The sequence below is a fragment of the Orbicella faveolata genome, unplaced genomic scaffold (assembly GCF_042242905.1).
Source record: "Orbicella faveolata isolate gen_17 unplaced genomic scaffold, um_ofav_v1 contig_12, whole genome shotgun sequence".
Taxonomy (NCBI): Eukaryota; Metazoa; Cnidaria; class Anthozoa; order Scleractinia; family Merulinidae; genus Orbicella; species Orbicella faveolata.
This window is the reverse complement of record NW_028301539.1, coordinates 34,563,909-34,585,959: the sequence shown is the minus strand read 5'-3', so window position 1 is coordinate 34,585,959 and position 22,051 is coordinate 34,563,909. Positions and strand designations below refer to the sequence as shown.

The following is a 22,051-nucleotide window of genomic DNA, read 5'->3' as shown; positions in this document are numbered from 1 at the left end:
CGAGTTGTGAGTAAATCTAGTAATCTATGGCGTGTTCTGAATTGACTTACTAAGTGATTTTACTTCGTCGTGTTTGTAAAACACCTCGACAAAACAGCGTTACGAGATCAAATCTTATTCCCTGAAGTTCTCAGCAGCTTCAGGGTCATAATTCTCCCTACTGATTTATAGACGTTTTCTGCGATTCTTCGACAAAAAAGTGGTACGAGATCAAATCTTATTCCTTAGAGTTCTGAGAAGCATCCGAGTCAAAATTCTCCCTACTGGTTTATAGAAGTTTTCTGTGATTCTCTCGTCTCCTCTACCAACTATAGTTTGGAGAACTTGATTTCAACTGAAGTCGCTCTATTATGAGATGGTCTGCCTTTCATTATCTCTTTCTTTCAATGAAAAGATAGCTAAGCAATTAATCAAAACTTGCAATTTAATTTGTCAAAATAGGAAAGCTCTTAACTACAAAAGCGTCTCTACAGTAGCAGCTTCATGGAGGAAATGCAAGCCAAGTGCGGGTGGCGTTATCTTTGTGCTCTACACTTAGCAAAGCTCTAAATATAGGCTGCGGAAATTTGTGGTGGCGGGATCTTGGTAGTGTCGTGTTAGTCATGTCTGGAGTTACAGGCTCACTTCAGTACTTTTCTATTGAATTTTTATCTTTGTGATAGCTTTTCTCACTTCTGTCTCACCAGTATAGTAGTATTGGTTCAGGGACTTAACTATTACAACTGGTTAACAACACCATCCTCGACCTGAACCGAAAAGTCAGTCTTTTATTTCTTTCTCTAATTATTTTGGTTAATCTTCTTATTAACTACATACGATCTAGTCAGCGTAGTAAATTTATTAACGAACAAAAAGTAGTTTTTAGGAACGCGAAACGTCCATGTTCTCCTTTTAATTCTGCGTAATGAACCTAATGGCTGAAGTACATTTCTGCCTTTTAATACATACCATGAAATGTCTTCTTTACAAAGATCAGAAACTGTGCCGCAAAACTGACCTTTATGTCTTCAGTCTTTGTCAGAAATTATAAAATTTAGAACGTGAATACAAAATGTTCTTTACTTAAAGCAAAACTGTCTCAGTTCTCTCTCCAACGATCGTGTTTGCAGACTACATATGCGGTTTGTCACGCTAGAGTGAAAGTATTGCATGACAAGTAACGCGTTGTGTCAAGTTAGAGTTTGACAATTGCGTGACAAGTAAACCTCGACTGTCTGCAGGCTCACGGCAGTCTCGCGGGAGTTCTTCGATGCGAGATGCGCGAAAAGCAGCGATCATGAACGATCAATACTAAATCACCGAAGTGAAAACGTTTCTGTTGCGTGTGATGCCACTTTATCTGACTGATACTTCATTAAGATAAAAGCAGTGAAAAAGTAGTTCTTCCCAGTGCGGGTTGTGGAGTCCACGATGAATCACAAATGTTCCAGCACTGAGGCAGTCGTCTAGTCCACTGACTCGCCAGATGGTCGCATCTTTCCCGTGAGAACATTTGTTCCACCACACTCTCTTGCTACGCGATGGCCAGCCTCTTCCGATCACGCTCCAATGAAGGCACACGATGGCGTTTGTAGGCGGCGCCTCAGAGCCCACGCCTAACACGTGTCCGACACAGAAGTATCCTGGAGGAGGCACTGGTCGCCATATGGCTGCCTCTGTGTCGTTGGCATGTGACCTCCACAACTCCTGGTAGTTAACTGGGTGTCTTAATAGACCCTTTCCTCCCATCTCTTTTACCACTAGCATGGGAGCCGCCTCACTAGCTCGGCTGAAACCTCGTTCCGCATAATGCCCCAGAGGCGCGTAACCGATAGGGGCTCGAGGGAGGTACACGCTAAGGAGCTTGGAAGTCCTGCATTCTTGGCCTTTGTAGATAAGCGCCAAGTCGTCTTTGGTGAGCTTTTTGATCGACAGCGAAGCGTTTTGAGGAGCTGGAACAACCTCGGGCAGCAGGGACCAGAACTGGGATATACGAGGCGCCGCTTTTGAGTCGCTACTAAAGAACATTCCCAAGTTCAAATAGTGATAGCTGGAAGCCACGGACCAAAGGCTTGCCATCCGGGATTCTTCAATCCACACTCGTCGACCAGGGATTCCTGGTATGGCTGAGCTTTTGTGCACTACACACACGTTATCGTAGGACGGCGGCTCATAACTGGTTGTTGCCACGTGACCCAATGCAACGTAGTCTTCGCTAGGAACTTTGGGTCTCCAAAATGCCAAGATGTCGTTGTGACCGGAAGCCGACCCAGTGCTTCCCTCGCTTGTCTCAGGTCCTTCATCATCGCTATATCCGTTTCCACTTCCGGGACCTTCGCTGCTCCACACTTGGGCAAACCCCTCGGCTTCCGCGACGACCGTAGAGTTTTGTTGCATCAGAATGCACAACATGACTCCGTGGTTTGGTTTTTTAATGTCCCCCTCCTGTGCGTAGTCCCCAAGTATGCAAAATCCGGGGGGACAGTGAGGTCTATAGATGGTGAGTCCCGGACCACCAGTGTCGGTGTATATCTTGGTTGCTATGGAGACGATCATCATGGCAATGCCAGTGCCTGCCATCTTGTCTGGAACAAAAACAGAAAAAGTAGCGAGGTTGGCGATCTATCGGACTGCCTTACAAGAGTGTTAAAATATATTTTCTCCTTACAGCATCAGTATATTGTCAAACAGACCGATGATGAGAAATTAAGAACATAAACATCAGCTTCTTACATATTACTCAAAACTAGCATTAAAATAAGTGAACGGTAATCTATAAATATAACGGACATTTCAATCTTAGGAGTGAAAAAAAGATTGTCATCGCAGTTTTCTTTATTGTGAAAACATGCGCGTATTTGTGCAAGGTCAAAATTCGACCGTTTCCTGTACTACTACGTGCTGAAATTCCAGTCTATTTTTGCTGTTTACGAATTTCAATCTCAGACGCCTGGGCGCGACAGGGTTTGAGATATTTTGCCATTTCATACTATATTCTGTGAAGTCCGAATGTTTCAAGTGAACAGTTGTAATAATTTGTCCTTCTCTAGTTCTGTTATTTTCACATCTTTATAGGTGGTCCACTGGCGCAATATGTTATGTATCATTCACCCCATGAAATCAGTTATTTACTGATTTATTTTCACACTGGGTTCGTTATGCAAGTCTGTAAAGTTGCCAAATTTTTACGAGATGACGTATGTCACTGTTTTTTTTCTGGTCAAAAAGGGCACAGATTGTTTGCTCACATGGCGTGCTCTTGACTGGCTCAGACAACAAAGGCCAGCTCTTATTGGTTGTGGGAATGTCAGCGAACGTTAGCAAGTTAGTTGTACTTTTAGCAGGTTATATGTTTGGCAGGTTTTGTGAGATAAAAAACGCACCCGTGACCCACAACGTTGTTTTCAATTTTGTGCTATTTCTTGAGAGTAGAACGAGTCAGGGCCCCAGAAGATTTTCTTGTTTGCTCCTACGCGTTTCATCTACGATTCTACCAATTTTTTTTTCCGATTTTGTCAAGAGTGAGTTTCAAAACTACCTCGTCGTAGCTAACACGTGTTCTATGGTGTCGATAGCAGACCATTTGTAGTCTTTCAACCAGTTTAGATCGTAGTTGGATAAAAGTTAAGTGTCGATTGATGCCAAGGACCTCAAGTAATTAACTGACGGTGGCATTGCACAGAGCCAGGAGAAAAAAAATCACACATGAAAGCACCTTCAAGTCTAGCAGATATTCCATGGCATGTTTGGTTGTTTTGATGCCATGCCAGCACCATGCCAGCGCGATTAGACAACCGCTAAGCGTTCTACTGCCGTCAATAGAGCTTTTGTTGTGTGTGCTTTCTTTATAGTTATTTGCTTACACTAAATTCTCCGCGTTTTTTAGGCATATGAAGATTTTATTCCAGACTTGTGAAACGAGAAAATTCTGCGAATGTTTTGCATTTGCCCTTAAGCATGGCATGCATGAATTTTTCCTTATTTTTGTTTGAAAACCATTTTTTTAAATATTTATCTTTCGATTTTACTACATTGCAAAAATGTTTTGACATGCTAATGCTGGTCACAATGCTTGGAGTGAACTAAACAGAGGTTCACAAAAATTGTTAACTCCAAACTTTAACTGATGAAACTCCTGACTTAAATAACAAAAAAAAGTCAATCTTACATCTCATAGGCATCTTAATTTCCACCCCAATCTCTTCGATAAAGGCCAATCTATAAAAAAATCATTTGTATCTTTGTTGTGTTTGTTTTGCGTTTCCTTACTCAAACAAACCAATAAGCTATGGAGCAAGTTTTGGCTTTATCAGTGTCAAATGTCTGTGGGAAACCTGATTCAACTGAACTGCTAAAAGAAATGTTTGGCTTACGACTGCACTAGTTACACAAACTTGGATCGGGACCTTTCTGTAGATCACCTACGGGTGAGAAAGCTTCCCGTTAAAATATCATTATTAACTTGTTCAACCAGTTTGTCTCACTATTCTATCATGTTCACAAATAAATCCAAACACACGAAGATCGTGTGTTGAGCGTGGAGTGCAAAGGAATTTTGGAGAGCTTTATTTTCAGACCGGATTTTGTAAGAGGTTTACTCGACGGAAATTGCGTTTTTCTTTGTCTGCTTCAATTAAACACGACAGACTATTTTAGAACTGGTATTTTAGAAAAGCTGTGCAATAATAGGCAATATGTAGACTCTATTTTGAGATTTTTAGGATTTTGAACTGTTTCAAGTCCCTAAAGAAATCCATTTAACTAGTGTTCTACGATAGAATTCCAGGTTTGAGGATTTAAGAATGAACACAAACCCTGCATGTGACGTTCTCTCCAGTGGAAGAATGTTGGGAGGGGGGTGGGGGGGGGGGGGGAGGGTGAAGACGACGAAAATTCCTAAACTGATTCCTAAATATTATGCTGACAGCTACACGCCCCTGCAACGTGAAGTAGTTGACTTTAATTACCTTGCTTAATGGAGCAGAATTTGGGGCTTAAGATGCAACTTGTGATATGAAATCAGAGTTGTGAGGCGTTCGTCACAAATCACCGTAAAATTTCTGGGAGTTCTCCCCCCACCTCCCCCGCCAACTCTTTCATCGTTGTGCTGTGGTATGACCTTATGTTGCTTTGTAGTTCGGCTCGCTGGCAAGAATCGATCCTCCCCGGTGAATTTTGTGTGTACTTTTTAAGACTCTAATTTATCATATATCGAAGATTAAACAACTGCTAAAACCTTCATCGGTTCGTGGTTTTGGTCTTACGAAGTATCGAGCAAACCTCGATGTAAATACCTCACATTTCTCTGTGAATTACAGAATAACATTCCAGAATGCTGTTTCATCCACGACTTATGCTTGCAAGACGACATTAACCGATTTTTTTCTCCTGAAAAGGATTGAATAACGGGTTTAACGGCCCATTTCTGAGAGCTGGTTTGATAATTCGGTTAGTAAAGGGTATATTTTACTTCCAAAATATGGAGGCTTCTTATCTTTGAACTCGGAAATACCCAGTGAGTCGAATGTCTTAATCGAGACACGAAAACTGTTCGAACTTGTCTGAAAGCGATTTTCCGTTAATATACACCTGTTTAACTAGAATATTTCGATCAACAAAGTGTGGATGCGGAATAACTCACCTAGATTGGAGCTTTCTTTGAAGTCAATCCCTTCAGATGCGAACGTTTCGTTGTTCCTTGCAAGTATGTGTACCTTTAATATCTACCAGGTACTTGGCTGTGTTTATATCTGCTTGGGGGCGGAAATTAACCGAATATCCTATTGAAGATAACCTCGAGACCTAAGGCTGAGCAATCGGATACAACTGATCTGATAAACGGCTTAGTGTCTTTGTTTGCCAGTGAAGGAATCTCGAAAACGCGCCGGGGTGTGACTGCGCGCGTTAGAAACCATTTCGTCCAAATTGCGGCGTTGATGGGTTTTACATTTGCCAAGACTTGACTCTCCTTTCTGGGTGCGCAGAGCGGAAGCCGCGAATCCTTTTAGCGGAGAATTAAACTTAAAGCTCCCTTTTGATGAAAAAGTGTAACTGAATGGACGGAAAGGTACACTAATGGCGGAGGCATCACTCTCATCTTTGTTGCTTTCCTTTGCTGACCTTTTTTCTTTGTTAGCACTTTCTTTCCAACTTGCTACTTATGTAGAACGCTCTGAAATCTCCACAAATATTCATTTTAATAGTTTCTCTGTTGTAAATGTAAGACGAGGCTTGTTAATTGAAGCATGATGCTCAATGTTGCGGCTCGTCTGGGCAGTAACCTCTTAGAATGACATAGAATCCTGGCAAGAAACTCCTCTCTATTAGGTCTCAGTTCACAAGACATGACTGCAGCAAAAGTTAATTCTATCGGTGAAATTGTGCGAAGCTTTCTCACAATGCTTGTTATCAGTAAATTAAATATCTGTATCATTTAGAGTAGTTGATTTATTGGATCGCTAAACACTCATTCATCTCTGTGGTGAGAGATACCAAAAAACTTGCAATATGTACTTTTTTATCTCTGCCTCTCTTCCAGCTGCTTTTTATTAACTCTTAATTAATTCAAGTGTGCAAACAGCGTGCTCTTTGGCCTACATCTCATTCCCTTCGTATTCATTAATTAGACCATTACAATCTGTGCGTGAGTGATGAAAAGTTGTTTTTAGATCGCAAAAATACACTGCGAGAAACATTCACCTTTCGTTGCATGGATCGCTCCCTTGCAAACCGCTGATTCTTGTTTTATGTCAGTTTGGGTAGGCCGAGGCATTTTATCGGCATTCAATTTTCAGCGCATGCACATTAGTACACATTCTCCGCTAGCAATCGCCTTATAGAAATCTCATGAAGCTTACATATTTGAAAGTGTCAGGTCGCTCACCTATTGGACGCCATTTTAAAGGCGTTTGAGTATGTTAAAGTTTACTTATCGAATGACTTTTCTTCTTCAATATCTCGTAATCCATCATTGAAATTGATATGGTTTATCGCAATATCTCTTAATTTCATTGAGGATGAAATTTAAATTTAATCGATTTTCCTCTCTTCACAGATACCAATACGTTGTAACATCAGAAATTTCGAGTTCCATTTTTTAAAAGATTGGTAATATGTAATACAAAGTGTGAAACGTTAGCTATTGGTGTACCGCTGGTTTTCCTGTGGTTTTCTTGAAGCAATTACTGAATTTCCTTGTCTTTCAGGATCTCCTGAGAAGATTAGGGAAATACAACAACTATAATGTGCCATTAACCACGCCTTCGAGATTACGAGATTCCGTCAATTCAGATCTAGAATACCTTACAATGCTTATCATCAGTAAAAGGAAGGAAGCGTCACTCTCTGCCTTGAATCGTAAGAAATAAACGCTGGCTTTTGCCATTTTAAGATAATTTTCAACACACACTAATCACTTAATTGAAATAGTTGTACAAAAAATTCTCCGACGCTAGGCGCCTTTGTTATATGTTAATTTGTTATTGTTATCTCGATTGCCTTTTAATATAATCTAAGATAGCGACCTGCAGCGACTGAAAACCGCAACTCACACGGTAGCAATTAAGCGTCTTCTTCCTCAAACTGAGAACATATTAGCGATGGCTCCCGTTTTTCACCCACGAAAATACGCGTAAACAGGCGCAACGTATCCCCCCGTATGTGATGCTTGTACGTGTTTGGTGCACTACTTCAGGAGTTCGGTGATATCAAAGTAAACAGTTTCCAAAATTAAAACCGGATGTTCAGGCCTTTAAGAACGCTCTAGGCTTTCAAGGTTATTTTCTAAGCACACTTACGAGAAGAGATCTTAGAAGTTTGGTTTAATTGAGAATCCATATGGCTGTGTCTTGCAAGGAAATTTTTCCATCCATCCTGTTTACCTGTTTCGTAACAAAGATAGTTACTTCTAAACTGTTTCTTTTGCAGAGCTGTTCACTCGTGTATTGTTGTGCAAGTTTCATTTGTTCATGTTGCCTTGCTTCGGAACAAGAATCAATATTTTTACAATAGCAACCCAAGCGGAGCAGAGTTTCGATATGTTTCCTGAAGTTCGATATGTTACCAAACTGGAGACACTTATTTAGTCCGAAAGGATGCTTTAACTTGAACTATTTATCTACTTCTTTATGGTACATACTACCTTATCCTAACTAAGATTTCTTTATTTTAGTTTGTCTTTCAAGTACAACTTGGCTGATTGTCGTATTTTTAAGTCAGTTGTTATAATTTTTCGCCGTTCATTTTCTTTGCCAATTTGCCGTTTCTTATGCCAGGTTTTGCTTCTAAAGCCGTTTCCACTGATAAGTCATAGAATCTACGAGTTGTTAATTCACTTAACATAAGTCTTGCAATTTACCTCGCATTCATACCACTTCTGAAAGTTTGATTACGAGAGGGGAAACAGTAGCGGCTTGCTCAGTAATATTAATTCTTCAAAAACCTTTCTGCTTAAACATCAAGGGAATCGATGACTTCTAGCAAACACGTATGTATATAGTAACCCCTTCTTATGAAAACAATGGAAACAAAGTTTAGTGTTACTTTAAAATTTCAGACACGTGAGCTTGTAGTGCAAGTTAAATGGGTAGATAAAGTAAATTATAATGCTATCGCTCACAACATGTGCTTGTGTCGCTACCCCGTTGATTTAGCGGTACATGGCGGCACATACTTTGAGATTGATATAAAGAATTACGTGATCGTGTAATTCTAAGGGCTTTTATCTTTTATCCGATAAGAGGTCAATGACTGTAGGCAAAGATCGTTCAAATTCTATAATTCAAATCATATTTCGTTGCAAACACCCTCAGGCCGGGGCGATTCAACTGAGCTGCGTGAGTTTTATATCTCCGTCTCGATCCAGGTATATGTGGAATGTTTTGTGTGTGTTGAGATAATTTTAGAGAGTAACTTGTGGAATTTGGTCAATTTTGAAAGAAGACTCCTACAGGTTTAAAATGTTGCTGCGATTTATTCCGAAGCTGCAATGTATATTATATTAGTGCCAGAAAGTCTTGTCTGAACGGCGGCGAGAGCTCGGAGCTTCCGAGCCCGCTTTCTTTCTGTATTGGGCAGTGGGATTGACACTTAACATTGTAAGTTCTCTAGACTGAGTTGATTTTTTTTCACACAGCTTAAAAGCTGTTACCAAATTTCAAATTGAATTTTATCGTAAACAAGTACTTTTTTTTCGGTTCAGACAGCGCCAAGTCGTCGGATTCCTGTTTGCTCAGAGAATGCCAATTATTGCTTCCTGCAATGTAACCACTGAACGACAGTTTGTGACAATTGTCAATAGCGGCCAACTAGTTGAATAAATTTTTTTTAACTTCGCGAGAAAGGCTTCGAGGCGACCACTTTCCATCCTGTTGTCCAACTTACGAGTGATTCCTGTTCTGTTCTAATGATCGATATGGGTTTTACGATCTGATTTATTTTCCAGTTTACTCTGAACATAAAGAAGTAACGCGCGAAATGAATGTCTTGCGAAATTTGTCTGACTTTTATACTTCACTTTTATTAGTAAGATCTGCGTCCCGACTCGTTGACAGACTAGATGGTTTTATAAGGCTGTCTACCGAACAAAAAGCCTTGCACCCATGATTATTTTGTACTATACGTGAATGGTTTGAGTGACATCTCAGAAAAATCAGAATCTCCAAAACGGAAGAACGGCGTGCATTCTATTTATGGAACAGTTCGTCCACCGCTCCATCAGTTTTTTGTGTTTTATTTTAAATTGGCCAACCTTTCCATGCCGTTTTTGCTTCCCGCGCCGGTTCCGCTCTCGTGTCTTATCCTGTATGGGTTCATTTTCATCTTTTAATAGCCGCTTGTGCGCGATTTTTTTACCAGTTTCCGTGCTCTGTCCTTTAAAATTGGTTAAATGATACATCCTGGCCATGGTTGGAGTTAAATCCTCGTTTGTCCTTATCTTTATAGTTTTACATCTCGATCTTTGTTTGTTGCTGTTGTTACATGTAATAATATATGTATGTATGTATGTATGTATGTATGTATGTATGTATGTATGTATGTATGTATGTATGTATGTATGTATGTATGTATGTATGTATGTATGTATGTATGTATGTATGTATGTATGTATGTATGTATGTATGTATGTATGTATGTATGTATGTATGTATGTATGTATGTATGTATGTATGTATGTATGTATGTATGTATGTATGTATGTATGTATGTATGTATGTATGTATGTATGTATATATATATATATATAAACAAGAATAGAGTGGGACAGGTTTCCTCGTTATGTGCCAACCTTGATAAATTTCATTTGCAACGCATTGTTACCAATTCATTCCTTAGGGTGCGGATTAAAAAAATACAAATAGTGATCTATTTTATTTTTAACTGACTTTGCTTCTCCGACAAATTTTTAGCAACTCGTATTTAAGCTTTCGAAAAGATTTGACTGACGTTGCTGATATCTCTAAATCTTTCACACGAAGATGTAGCAATCAAATCCTTTCGGTAATTTTAATTTGATGATAACTTAACTGGGAGTTAGTTTTCTATTGATTTATTTTTTGCATCCTGAAGTACAGATAGAAGGGTCAGTGATGTCTGGCTCACCAAATTGTAATGAGGCGACAAAATTCATCACATGCTTCCCAAACCCCAAGCATGAATTTTTGTCGGGTTACCAGAACAATTTGCTTGTACCTATTTATAAATTTGGTAAGGTAAAGGTTCCTTGAAAGTTAAGTGTCTCGCCCAAGAACACGATACACTGATCCCGGCCAGGGCTCGAACCGGGACCGCTCGATCCAACGCGGTAACCATCAGGCCACCGCCCCCTACCCCCCCCCCCCCCCACCCCATCCCCCAACACAACTTGCCTAAGTGTTCCTCTATGATTCAATTTCAGCTCAGCTCGACAGTTTGTCAGCGGATCACTTTGCCGATGTGATCAACAGCCTCAAGAAATACACATTTTCATTTCTTTGGGACTTAATAGCACTAGCTGCCTCTATCTATAGCAAGGTGTGTCTCATGTTGAACAAAGTACAAATTCTCTTAACCCGTCATTAAACATTTCGACAGTGATTAGTTCGGAGAATTGAGTTAGACACCAAAACAAATTATTGTTCATGATCAGTTGTTTCTTTCGTATGGCCTGAACGTTACACTTTGTACTGTAATGGCAAATTGGATCCAGAGTTTCAGTTCCTCTAAAGAATGAGACATGAAACGACAATTGTTCCTCTTTTTTCTTTCCCATTATTTAACCACGAGGTGAAGAAAGAATAGAGTTTTGGTTCGGTTATTTTAACAGTCTAATTTAGTCCTGCACCTACATGACTACATTAAGACTTTCTAACTCCCCCTATTTAGCTCCGTTTAAAGCTAATTTTCTCCCGGGCTTTGAAGAATTTCGGCTTAAACTGACTTTAGGTGTTTTATTTTAAAGGAAAGTCAGTCCAGCATGCTTCAAGTATGTCCATTCCCGTGTGGCTGTGTATGTGAACTGTGGATTATGTTTATCCATCTTATGGATCACTTGAGCACCAAAACAGAGCTTGAGGTATGAGAGACAGATTATGGGTGCGTTCCTTTGAGATGATCTGGATCAGGATCAGTGATCCAAGATCACTCAGATCATGGTACATCAAAGGAACCGATGAATCCGTGACCAGAGTGGATTCGTCGGTTCCTTTGATGCACCATGATCAGAGTGATCTTGGATCACTGATCCGGATCACCCCAAAGGAACGCACCCTATGTTTATTACATGAAAGACAACAATCAGGGAAAAAAGCCTTCTCAATTTCAATCAGAAGATTATTTGTCACTTTGAGTAAATCCGATAGTTAAAGTACTTGATGGATCTCTAACTTCAGCACTTCTCAAGTTACAAACTCTATTTATTGTGCCCTTTTTCTCAAAATATGCTGGAATTGATGCTAATTGCATAATAAGATTATGGCAATTTCCATCCTAAACGTTGCCGATTTTCCTTCTTAGTCATTCTGGTCAGCCGTGTCTTCCATCATGTCGGAGATTCTTCATCCCAAAGAGACAGAATCAGATAGCCAGGATTCTTCTACGCAGCCTTGGGCCCAGTCCTGCGGTACGAATATATAAAATACTCTACTGACGTAGTTGAACCTTCATCTCATATCTCTCAAAAACGGAAACAATCAAAAACAATACCCTGTCTCTCTGCTGACTAATGCGTCTCCTTTCTAGCTCCCCCCGGTTTCAAAGTGAAGACGCCTGTCAATTACTGTTGGTGGTTATTGACGCATTTGTCGCCTCTTTACTGGTTTACTGACAAAGGAGTCTACTCGCACAAGAAAAAGGTAAAACGAAAGCAGCGAACATATGCAGTAAGTATTAGACCCTGTGTCACGCCACCCTCCATTATGCAACTGAACATATGGTGACAGACAGACCGACAGACAGACAGCAAGACAGACAGACAGCAAGACAGACAGACAGCAAGACAGACAGACAGACGGAGGGACAGAGGGAAAAACAGGAAGACAGACCTGTTTTAATCTGACGTCTGTTTGTAGCCTCAACATTTACCCGTTCCACTCAGGCAAGGGAAGGGGTAACATCCTTTTGGACACAGACTATAAAGCTCGGGGAGGGGAATTTTGAAAGAAACCCCTAACACCTAACGGAATTGCGTCCTGCAGGCGTGGCTCAAATTCACTTTTATTGATACTTTGTTCTTTTTCTGCTAGCGTCGTGTCCCAGGAAATTGGGTGCTAGCCCAAGATTTACTTAAATCCTCTCTTCTAAGTAATAAGGTAAGAAATTAAACACCACGTCACCGCGAAGGAAATTATGCTTGTTGTCAAAACATTTCATGTGAACCATCTCTAGTCTGTTTATAATCTCAATGATCCTTTCATCGACATTGCCTCTCAATGATCATGATATTTTCAATATTTTTTCAAAGAGCGATTGTTGTTTTATAGACCTGTTGAACTAACAATCTCTCTATTGTGCCTTTTAGGACAGTCATGAAGAATCTCATCGGCGCTTCTGTCTTCGTTGTTGTGTGTCGTTATCATATCACTGGTCTGCAAACTCCGACCTCATTCTGTGGCTCTGGGATTATTTCCACAAGAGAATGGTGAGTGGATGTTCGCGCCAACATTTTCCCATTTTCGGATTTTTTTTTGGCACTTTTGCAACAACAGGCCTATTTAGCAATATTTTCCAACCTATATCCCTCTTTGGATTTTCATACCGAAATAAGAGGAAAAATTCCATTGTATGTCAGACGCAAAAGCGAAATGTTGAAAACCTCTTATAACCACAATTTTTTTTGTCGTTTTTGTGTTAAAATGGAGAGAATCAGTAAAGGAGCTGATCTATGAAAAGAAAAGAGAGCGTCACCGGCCATTTAAGAGAATAAACTGCATGCGAAGTTAATGCAACCGATCAACTTTTTTTCTTCTTCTGAGGATGCGCAGAAAGAATGTACACCTCATATGTAGACTTACCTTCCTGTCTTTTCTCCGGATCTATTTATATGAAGGCTTTACCTGATGACTGAAACGAAATTCTTCCAAGCCGAATTATTCAAGATGTATAGACAACAGTTGAGCAAAGTTTGGTTTGAATCCCGAGAGTAAATATTACTCGGGCGTTGGTACGCTTCCGTTCAAGTTTCAATGTTTTACCTTATTTTTTTTTTTCTCCTATAAAGAACGATTCATTTCACGTCCCTGGCCAATCTCTTCATGGGTTTACTGTTGTCAGGTATGTTGTAATGTTTTGTTTTGTTTGTGGTAGTTACAAACGCGACCCCACAAGCAAGTCTGCTTAACCCTTATCCTGTTACACTACCGTACTCCCGTGTAACAACAACAACAACAACCTTTACACAGGACAAACATTTCTCCGATCACGTATTTGTACATAATGTACGTGTGGTATTTCTTTGCAGCTCTTCTGCTCTTCAGTGGATGGAACAGTGTTTTAAAAGATCCAAGGAAACACAGCAAACGTGAGTTCGCTATTTCTTGCAGCGAAGCGAGAATAAAACGTACTTCGCCGAGACTCTCGTAATCTCCAACCTCAACCCTGCGTAGCATTTGTTTCACGCTAAGCAGTAGTAAGTTCCACGCGACCTTTTCCCCGCGTATTTTCGCACTGCCTTGCTTTTCTCTGTTTAGGTTCTGACTGGTTCACGGAACAAATAAGCTCTGAGTATCCTGGCATGTACCGGGGGCTTTACTAGTCCGCGATCCACTCGAGCAGCGGAAAACTCGCGAGAAAAAAATTCTTGCGAGTCTTCCCGCGAGTTTTTCTCATTTTGTACTGTCCACTTTTCACCCACCAACAGTTGCTTCTGCTTTTCTTTCAGCGCGGTTATTCCAGAACACGAGTCAAGTTTGACTCTGTTCTTGCGGCTTGTATCCGTTCATCTTACTAAACTACTGCACAGTGGTTCATTACAAGCGTGGAAACAAATCAAAGGAAGGTAAGATTGGATTTGAACCTAATTCGGTTGTTACTTTACGTTAACATGAGCGACCGGTTTAGTTTGGCAAGTCAGGTGTTGTGAAAATCTTCTTTCGACCATTGCAAGACGGGGATTTACAGAGGTAATGCTCATTTTCTACCATCGCACTTTCATATTTGTTCGTTTATTAAAAGATGTATACATGCACGTTTTTGCCCTGCTCGCTCCCTTGAAAGTTCGCGTTTATTGGTCCGCTTGTTCGTTCTTTTTTTCACTCTCTCATTCGTTACTTCGTTTAGTTGGCCAATCACTGGCCTGTTCTTTCCATGTCTTAAATTAAATATTGGTCGAACGTGACGTATTTGTCACTGCAGTATGTCTATGTTCTTCTCTAAGATTCTATTCCAAGTTCCACAAGCGGCGTATGGAAGAACTGAACAGCACAGGACTACATCAGTTTATCAGTCTGTTCCTAACTCTCTCATGTGTAGCAGACCTCGAGGATGTGGTAAGTTAACTACGAGCAATCCCTGCTTTCTCTTAGTTTGTTTAGAGAGAAGCGCCTCTATCTGTTGCACGTCCATTTTTATTTTGTCGCCTTTTTTCTTCGCTTCTCTCTGGACGGGCAAAGGGAAAGAGGGGTCTGCTTGTACGGTCTATGGTGAAATGCTGACAGAACTACAACCTTGTGTCTCAAAGCCAATTTTGATACAATACTCAAGAAAATATGGTGCGGTGCTGAGTACCAGTAACGTCAGAAACCTGTTCACCCGGTTTACCTGTCTGGGGATGGCGGTTGTTTAGGAAGGGAAAAAGGGCTTACTTATATGACGTACATCATCAAAATTTAAACTTTTAATTGTTTGAAATCTGTCTACTAATGCCTAGTTTCTGTTTGCATATATGTTAGTAGTTCAGTTAGAAATGGATTCATATAAACAATAGCCTCTATTTGGCCCTAGAATATGCTAGGATATTTGTCCGTGGACATAATCTGTCCCGAAACTGTGAGCTTCGAGGAACAGACAATGTACAAGGACAAATATCCGAGCATATTTTCGCGCCAAATGGAGCCTGTTGTGTTTAATATCCTTCAATAATTGGGGAATATCACTCGGATATTCCCCAGTTTTAGCTGGGGCATATTCAGTCACGTGACACGTTTAGACCAATCTCGCGCGAGCGAAAATATTTGATGGATTATAATATTTGTTGTCTACAACAGGCGAACAAGATGTGTTCTTTTCTTGACTTACTGGACTTCAACAAGATGCAACAGGACAAGAAAGTGTGTATCTGGAAAGGTAGGGCTTGTATGTAACGATAGCATGTGACAATAGGTATAAAGACAAATGAATAGGTGTTTGCCACTTTGACTGGAAAATTGGCAAAATGGGACCAATAAAAAAGCAAAGATGAACAAAGAAATATAAAATATAAATACTGACTTGATCTATTGATTGACAAAAGCAGTGGTAAGTACTGTAAAGCGCCATGGACAAGTAGTGGAAAATGGCGCTATATAAATGTATATATTTATATTTATATTTATTTATGGTAAGGCAAATTGCGGTAAAAGGGATTGGCCCATTTCTCTTTCAACGTCATGCATTTTTACCAATCAGAGAGCTAGGCCGGGTTGTTCGAAAGCCGGTTAACGTTATCCCAGGATTAAACGTTAACTGAAGTATTATTTTTTCTTGTTTAAAAATGTTTTTTACCTCTTATGTTTGGTGTAGTTTGAGATTGCAGCTCAAAACTCAAGGGCAAACAATGTAAACAGAACACCTTACCAAAAAGATACAAAACTGAAATTGAAATTCTCGCAGGTTTACTCGTAATCCAACTAAGACTTAACAAGTGATAGTGTAGTTTGTGTTATTTGGCCAACATGTTTACCATAACATAATCTTAGCTTGTCCTACTGACTGTTTTTTCTGGTTTTTAGGGCTCTTTGCCTTGATTCTTATTTACAAAGAAAAGAACGTGGATTTTGCATACGTGGCTGAAAGGTTGTCACAGAATTTTGCAACTGTTGCAAGGTGAGCGCATAAGAAGGCTCGGGGATTTAACCACCTTTTTTTAAGGTCATGGAATGAGAGTTGGAATTTTAAAACGCTTTCTTTTTTTTCTGGACATAGATAGGTACGCTGAAACATGGCGTCCTATGGGAAACCAAATGGTGTTTTTTGGTTACCTTTCAGAGATTACGCGGAGTCTTGTTCGCGAGACAAAAGTCATCAGAAACATTGCTGGCAGTTGATAACACTTTACCTGGACAGCACACAAGATGTGTTTGATCACAGAAACAAACAAGACTTGTCTGAGAGTAAACTTCTTGGTAAGTTATTAGTAACAAACCGGGTATTTTTTGAGTGTATAAAAAAGGCGTGCTGTCTTGTTCTTCTCGCTACAATGTCATTAAAAACACCATTAACGACACTTCTAGCAACTTCATTGTAAACATTATTATAACAACGGCATTGACTACAGCTCTCACTTTGTACCTTCCCTTTTGGCCTGTTATGTTGATGCAGACCTGTTTTTTCATATCTTTCGTTATTTTTTTAGGAAATCATTTTATGTAGGTGCGATACTGCTTGGATAGCATATTCTACTTTTTAAAGATTGTTTTTGTTGTTTTTTTTTATTTTTTCAGTTGACGGATTTCAGTTTCTATTTCTTTCGTGTCGCGACAATGAGCTTCGATACTTGCTGACGTTTGTGCAGACCACCCTCACTTCGTTAACGTACGGTGAAAAAGAGAATGTTTTCATGTGTGTACTTATTTTAGCTTTTCCTGACTTGAGATTGCATTTGCTAGGGCCTAGTCCCTAGATGTTCTTTCGCTTGCAAAGGACCCATAAGCGTCTGGGAACAGATCATGTATGTCCTTCAGTCATGCCATGAAGTTTCGCGCTAAATGTTGTGAGCTGGAAGAAAGCGCCTGCGTACTACACTGCGCAGGGCGGAAAAAGTACATTTAAGATCCCTGATACTGTGCGTCCACTATCGTTGGTTTTACCTTAGCTTTCTTTCTTTACTTAAATTTTAGGCAAAGCAGCAGGCAAAAGACAGGATCTTCAGGTAACTAACATGAATAGATAACTTCGCAAGACTCCAACAAGACAATGTCACATTACACGAAGATAAAGAGGTTTATTTTGCTCCAATCGGGAGAGCTTACAATCGTTATTTTTTTCATGCGATTTAAAACAGGACAGGGTAAGACACTCTACTCTCATAGTGCCTCTCTCCACCCAGGAGAATATATGTGGGCATTTGGCAACTGCTATGGAAACCTACCAGGACGCTAAGGAGGTAACCTGCGATGTGAGTAGCATGCCATCTAGGAGTCTAGTAATTCTGGCCCCTCCTCCAATCTCAAGGATCGTAACGGGCTTAAGCGTAGAAGGCGATGGCAAGTTGCAGATCACGTGTTTCCTCATTTCACTGTTTCTGTTCTCAGACGCTGTCACTGTTATGTGGAAGCACGTGTTTAGTCACGTGAGAGCTCTAGTGTGTGATGCAGTGTGTATGCAGGCAGCGTCCAGTCACCTGGCTGATACTTTGGCTGCGTTTACTCTCTCTGCGCTTGACAGGTAAACAATAGCAGACCTTGTTGCCTTGCTTAAAATTAATCTGACCAATAGCAGTTGCCGATTGAGTGTAGAAAGGGGTAGTTCGATGAAACAGATTAACTTCTTTTAGTATTCGACCCCACCAGGATTCCTACAGGTAGGGTATTACTCTATTGTGTTACTTGCTTTTCGTGCAAGGAAAGAAAACGACCAATTTCTTGGTTGCGTGAATCGCCTCGCGAAAATAACTTGGCCGGATTTCCTAAGAAACATCTCTAAGTTGTAGAGGTTTGCTTTACTGTGGGATTTGTTTAACAGTATCTCGAAATGAGGTCTTTGACCCCAATGTCACCTCTCTATACGCTGTACTGATTCCTTGCTCCTAGACACTTGGGAACAAGTTTTGCTCTTGTGTACTTTGGTACAGTTTTCACCAGACATGTATGTTTCACATAATTGTTTAAGATACCCTGAAGAGGTTGCAGGCACAGCAGGCGTGTCCTTTACCAGTCTTCTCCGAGAACTTGGTGTTAAAGACGAGATGTCCGCCAGGTATGTTACCTAATAACCACAGGGGCGGATGAACCGCTGCTGCAGCTGTAAATGCTTTCCGATTTTGTGCAAAACTTTATCATAAGGGGTCATTAACTGCTAAGGGAACTGTTCCATCGTAGTCCATGCGAGTTCTGTCGTAAATGCGTTTTTTGTTAAGATTGTCTTTCCTTCAGCATGAACCTCTCATTACCTCCTACCTTCCTTTATTGCATTAATACATTGTCAAGCAGGCAGGTAGTGAAGACAAAGAAATTTAACAACTAGGGCATACGAGAAGGCGAGCAGACTATAAACTAAGCCACTTCACCTTGGGTTGATTTAAATAATAATAGTTCTTGTCACAAGGTGCGCAATGTAAAGCAAACGAAGCTTTCCACCATATCTCATAGTCTTCTTCAGCAAATTGAGCTGAGCTCCGCCTTGTCACGTGGTTTAATTTACATTTAGTCGCGTAGTAGCAGTTGAAAATGTTGGATAATTCGTAGCGTCTGATGTGGATGGCGTCCTTGATTTTTTTATGAGCTGTTCAACAAGTTTTGTTTATTTAAGGATAAGGAAGAGTGTTCGAAGTCTTAGGAAATGTTTTGATAGTGCACTGTAAAATTCTCACAACTGATATAAGTAGAAATGCCTGGAGATCAGTTTGGAGAATTCTCATTTCGAGCTAGGTAACAAAGGGTTATTTCTGTACTTTATTGTGTGTTGCAGCTTTTGTTGTCGATTCTTGTGTCACATATTACCTTGCTCGGCTGCACTGACGGCAATTCAGGCAGAAAAGATGGAAGGAAGTATCATCCATGCTTGGTTCAGATGTCTGTTGCAGCTTCCTCCTTCGCACGACGGGCTAACGGAACTTACGAGGTATTTCCTCCCTTTCCGAGTAACTCTAAGTTCACTGAGCCCTGATTAGCCTGTTCCAGGCGTTTGGTTAGTTGGGGAGCAGCGCAAAAAATGGCGAGAGGAAATATAGGGGACTGGTGCGGCGCGGGAAAGCGAGAGAACTTTCGCGCCTCTGCCCAATCCCTCCCCTGTTTTCTCTCGTGGCGTTCTTGGTGCTGCTTCCGAACTAAATGAACGCCTGGAACTGGGTAGGGCCCTGTTTGATGGGTCCAAATAAAGTAAATTACATGATTGCCTGATATTCAATTTGTTTTTTTGTTTTCGTGTTACTTTTGTCCTTACAGAGCAGTTGGTAAGCTACCCGAGATGGAGACGATTCAAAGGAGCCAGGTGCTGTAATTTGATTTTTTTGGAATGTTACAAGTGAGGACTGCGCTGTGTCAAAAATCGTTAACAGCAATGCCTTGTTGATGACTGACTTACACTTGCTTCTCTTTCAGCCTGGGTTTGGAACTGGTGAAAGTAGCGAAACATCACTTCAACTTTTTATCATTGGGCTCGCCCGCTATCACGCCTCTCTGGTAAGCATTTGTAGTAAGTGGTCATTCAAGTGAAAAATAAACCCATTGTCATTAAACAAAACCAATCAATCGGTCAATCAATGTCAAAAAAGCCTCACGAAACGCTATGAGAGAGCGTACAATGGATGAGCACCCCATACACGGCGAAAAGCTATTCTGCTGAACAAACCACTACGCTAGTGAAGATTTTATCAACGTTGCCGTTTCTTTACGTAGTAACTGAAGCTTTGAAAATCAGAGAGCCTAAGACTATATGCTTTAATTTGTAGATTGTCTACCACAGGTTAATTGTCTGTGCTAGCAAAACGCGTTTGATACCGGCAGTAAAGTAAACTAGATTTTATGCTTTGTTCGCCTAATGTCGAGATCACCAAAGTTAATAGGATCACCCACTACCTCACCGCAGGAGTTGCTCCAATGGATCTGAGAACATTAAATAACAGATCACAATAACATCCCCAGCCCTTGAAAACAATAAAGGCAGTGTTTACAGCGGGTGAATGAAAATAGTGGTTTTAGGGAGGTATTATCTTACTGCGTTAACACCGCTTCTATATTATTTATCACACTACAGACCAAGTTTGACGAGTCAATCCAGTTTCGTGAGCAGGTTCAAAGATACCTTGGTGACGTCATGAAGTATGTCGATCACGTGATAAAAACTGCGGGACCTGCCGACCTGCTGAGGTAAAACCAATCAGCTCCCCTACTGATGTTCCCTGCCACGCCGTCGTCGGTAAAGATGGGAGTGGTAGTGTAATCTTTGTCAAATACTGCCTTGTTTAGCCTCTGTCTGTAACTCAGCAGGCTTTGTTCTTCATTGACAGCTCAGTCAGGTTTCCCAAGATAATGTAGCATATTGTGAAAAAAACTCAATTATGTCACGAGAGAGTAACTGAGAAAGTGAATTGCTTTGACCCGTGTATGAATCGCATGTCCTCATTCCTGTTTTTCTTATTTCTCGTTAGGGTGGCTTATCACGTTGCTGGACTACTGACAAAACATTGTTATAAAATCATTTACAGCAAGGCAAGTTGTTAGGCATGGAAGTTGCCATTAACTCAAAATTATGAGCCTCGACGTTCATTGTGGTAGAACCGTCAAAACTGCTGGGTCACGGTTAGCGCATGCGCGTTTCAGAGGAAAAGAAGCTGATCGTAATCCATCTCAGTCGATACCCCTCATGTTCCTGATCTTCTTGCCAGCAAAAATCTGTGTGCATGAGTTCACTTCAATATCAAGACGTCAGTTCTGCAGCCTGCACTCTTGGTAGGAACCCTGTGGCCTTGTGGTCTGCTCGTTGAACCCTGTGTCGAGCTGTCTGGGTTCGGGCTCTGGCTGGGGTTACTGTATCCTGTTCTTGGGCAAGACACCGTTACTCTAACAGTGCGTCTCTCCGAGGTGTATAAAGGGGTACCGGAGGATGCTAGGGAGGTTCCCTACGATGGACTAGCGTCCCATTCAAGGGGGAGACCCATTCAAGGGGAGTCGCTTGTTGCTAACCGAGATAAGCTCAAGCGGTATGGGACACTTGGCACTTGGCCCGCTACAGACTTTATTCTAGTCCCCTTTGCAGCCGAAATTAAGGTCGTCACATAGCGTGTCTACCTAACTTATAAGGGTCGTCACGCAACCCCTCTCTCCACTTGAAACTAACCGTTACTCTCACAGAGGATGATTCACAACCAATATCTTTACATTTCAGACTCAGCCCAGGTGTTTGCTTCCTCGGTTGGTGGACCAATTCGCTCTTCCGTTACCAAACAGCAAGAAACCAGTAGCCCCGCTGGTCATGCAGTGTATCAAGGCTCATTTACATCAGGTACTTGTGGCGTGTATACGTGCTACTGTGACAAAGAAAGAGTAGCGCGATTTTCCAGCGCGGGAAATTAATTGTGTTTAGCTGGTTGAGGCTTTGCTGGCTTCGATAGCTCGTTATTCATAAAACTCGAGTGTTTTTTAACCAATGAAAGCGAAGGCGTTTTCTGCTCGTCCAATCAGGTGAATCCTCAGGCGACTTTCGCGCTCTTTCTACCGCCGGTTTCATGTTTTCCCTCGTTTGC

The 22,051-nt window shown here is 40.9% G+C and overlaps 2 protein-coding genes across 2 annotated transcripts in view; one reads left to right on the top strand and one right to left on the bottom strand.

Moving 5' to 3' along the window:
• Positions 1-22,051, top strand: part of LOC110067804 (protein MMS22-like) — a 32,383-nt gene that overhangs the window by 5,832 nt on the left and 4,500 nt on the right. Inside the window, exons 7-29 of the mRNA XM_020775139.2 lie at positions 10,874-10,989; positions 11,417-11,530; positions 11,971-12,076; positions 12,196-12,308; positions 12,699-12,764; positions 12,974-13,093; positions 13,673-13,725; positions 13,913-13,972; positions 14,333-14,449; positions 14,828-14,939; positions 15,657-15,735; positions 16,380-16,473; positions 16,636-16,772; positions 17,091-17,181; positions 17,487-17,518; positions 17,901-18,033; positions 18,478-18,564; positions 19,276-19,428; positions 19,752-19,797; positions 19,908-19,988; positions 20,563-20,675; positions 20,957-21,017; positions 21,694-21,810. Coding sequence (XP_020630798.2) covers positions 10,874-10,989; positions 11,417-11,530; positions 11,971-12,076; positions 12,196-12,308; positions 12,699-12,764; positions 12,974-13,093; positions 13,673-13,725; positions 13,913-13,972; positions 14,333-14,449; positions 14,828-14,939; positions 15,657-15,735; positions 16,380-16,473; positions 16,636-16,772; positions 17,091-17,181; positions 17,487-17,518; positions 17,901-18,033; positions 18,478-18,564; positions 19,276-19,428; positions 19,752-19,797; positions 19,908-19,988; positions 20,563-20,675; positions 20,957-21,017; positions 21,694-21,810 — 2,201 coding nt within the window. The remainder of the gene's footprint in view (positions 1-10,873; positions 10,990-11,416; positions 11,531-11,970; positions 12,077-12,195; positions 12,309-12,698; positions 12,765-12,973; positions 13,094-13,672; positions 13,726-13,912; positions 13,973-14,332; positions 14,450-14,827; positions 14,940-15,656; positions 15,736-16,379; positions 16,474-16,635; positions 16,773-17,090; positions 17,182-17,486; positions 17,519-17,900; positions 18,034-18,477; positions 18,565-19,275; positions 19,429-19,751; positions 19,798-19,907; positions 19,989-20,562; positions 20,676-20,956; positions 21,018-21,693; positions 21,811-22,051) is intronic.
• On the bottom strand, positions 744-5,781 carry LOC110067807 (uncharacterized). The gene is made up of 2 exons (XM_020775142.2): positions 5,621-5,781; positions 744-2,564 (listed from the first exon to the last, which is right to left on the bottom strand). Exon 2 carries the CDS (start codon positions 2,557-2,559, stop codon positions 1,336-1,338), a length of 1,224 nt encoding a protein of 407 aa, XP_020630801.1. The 5' UTR covers positions 2,560-2,564; positions 5,621-5,781; the 3' UTR covers positions 744-1,335.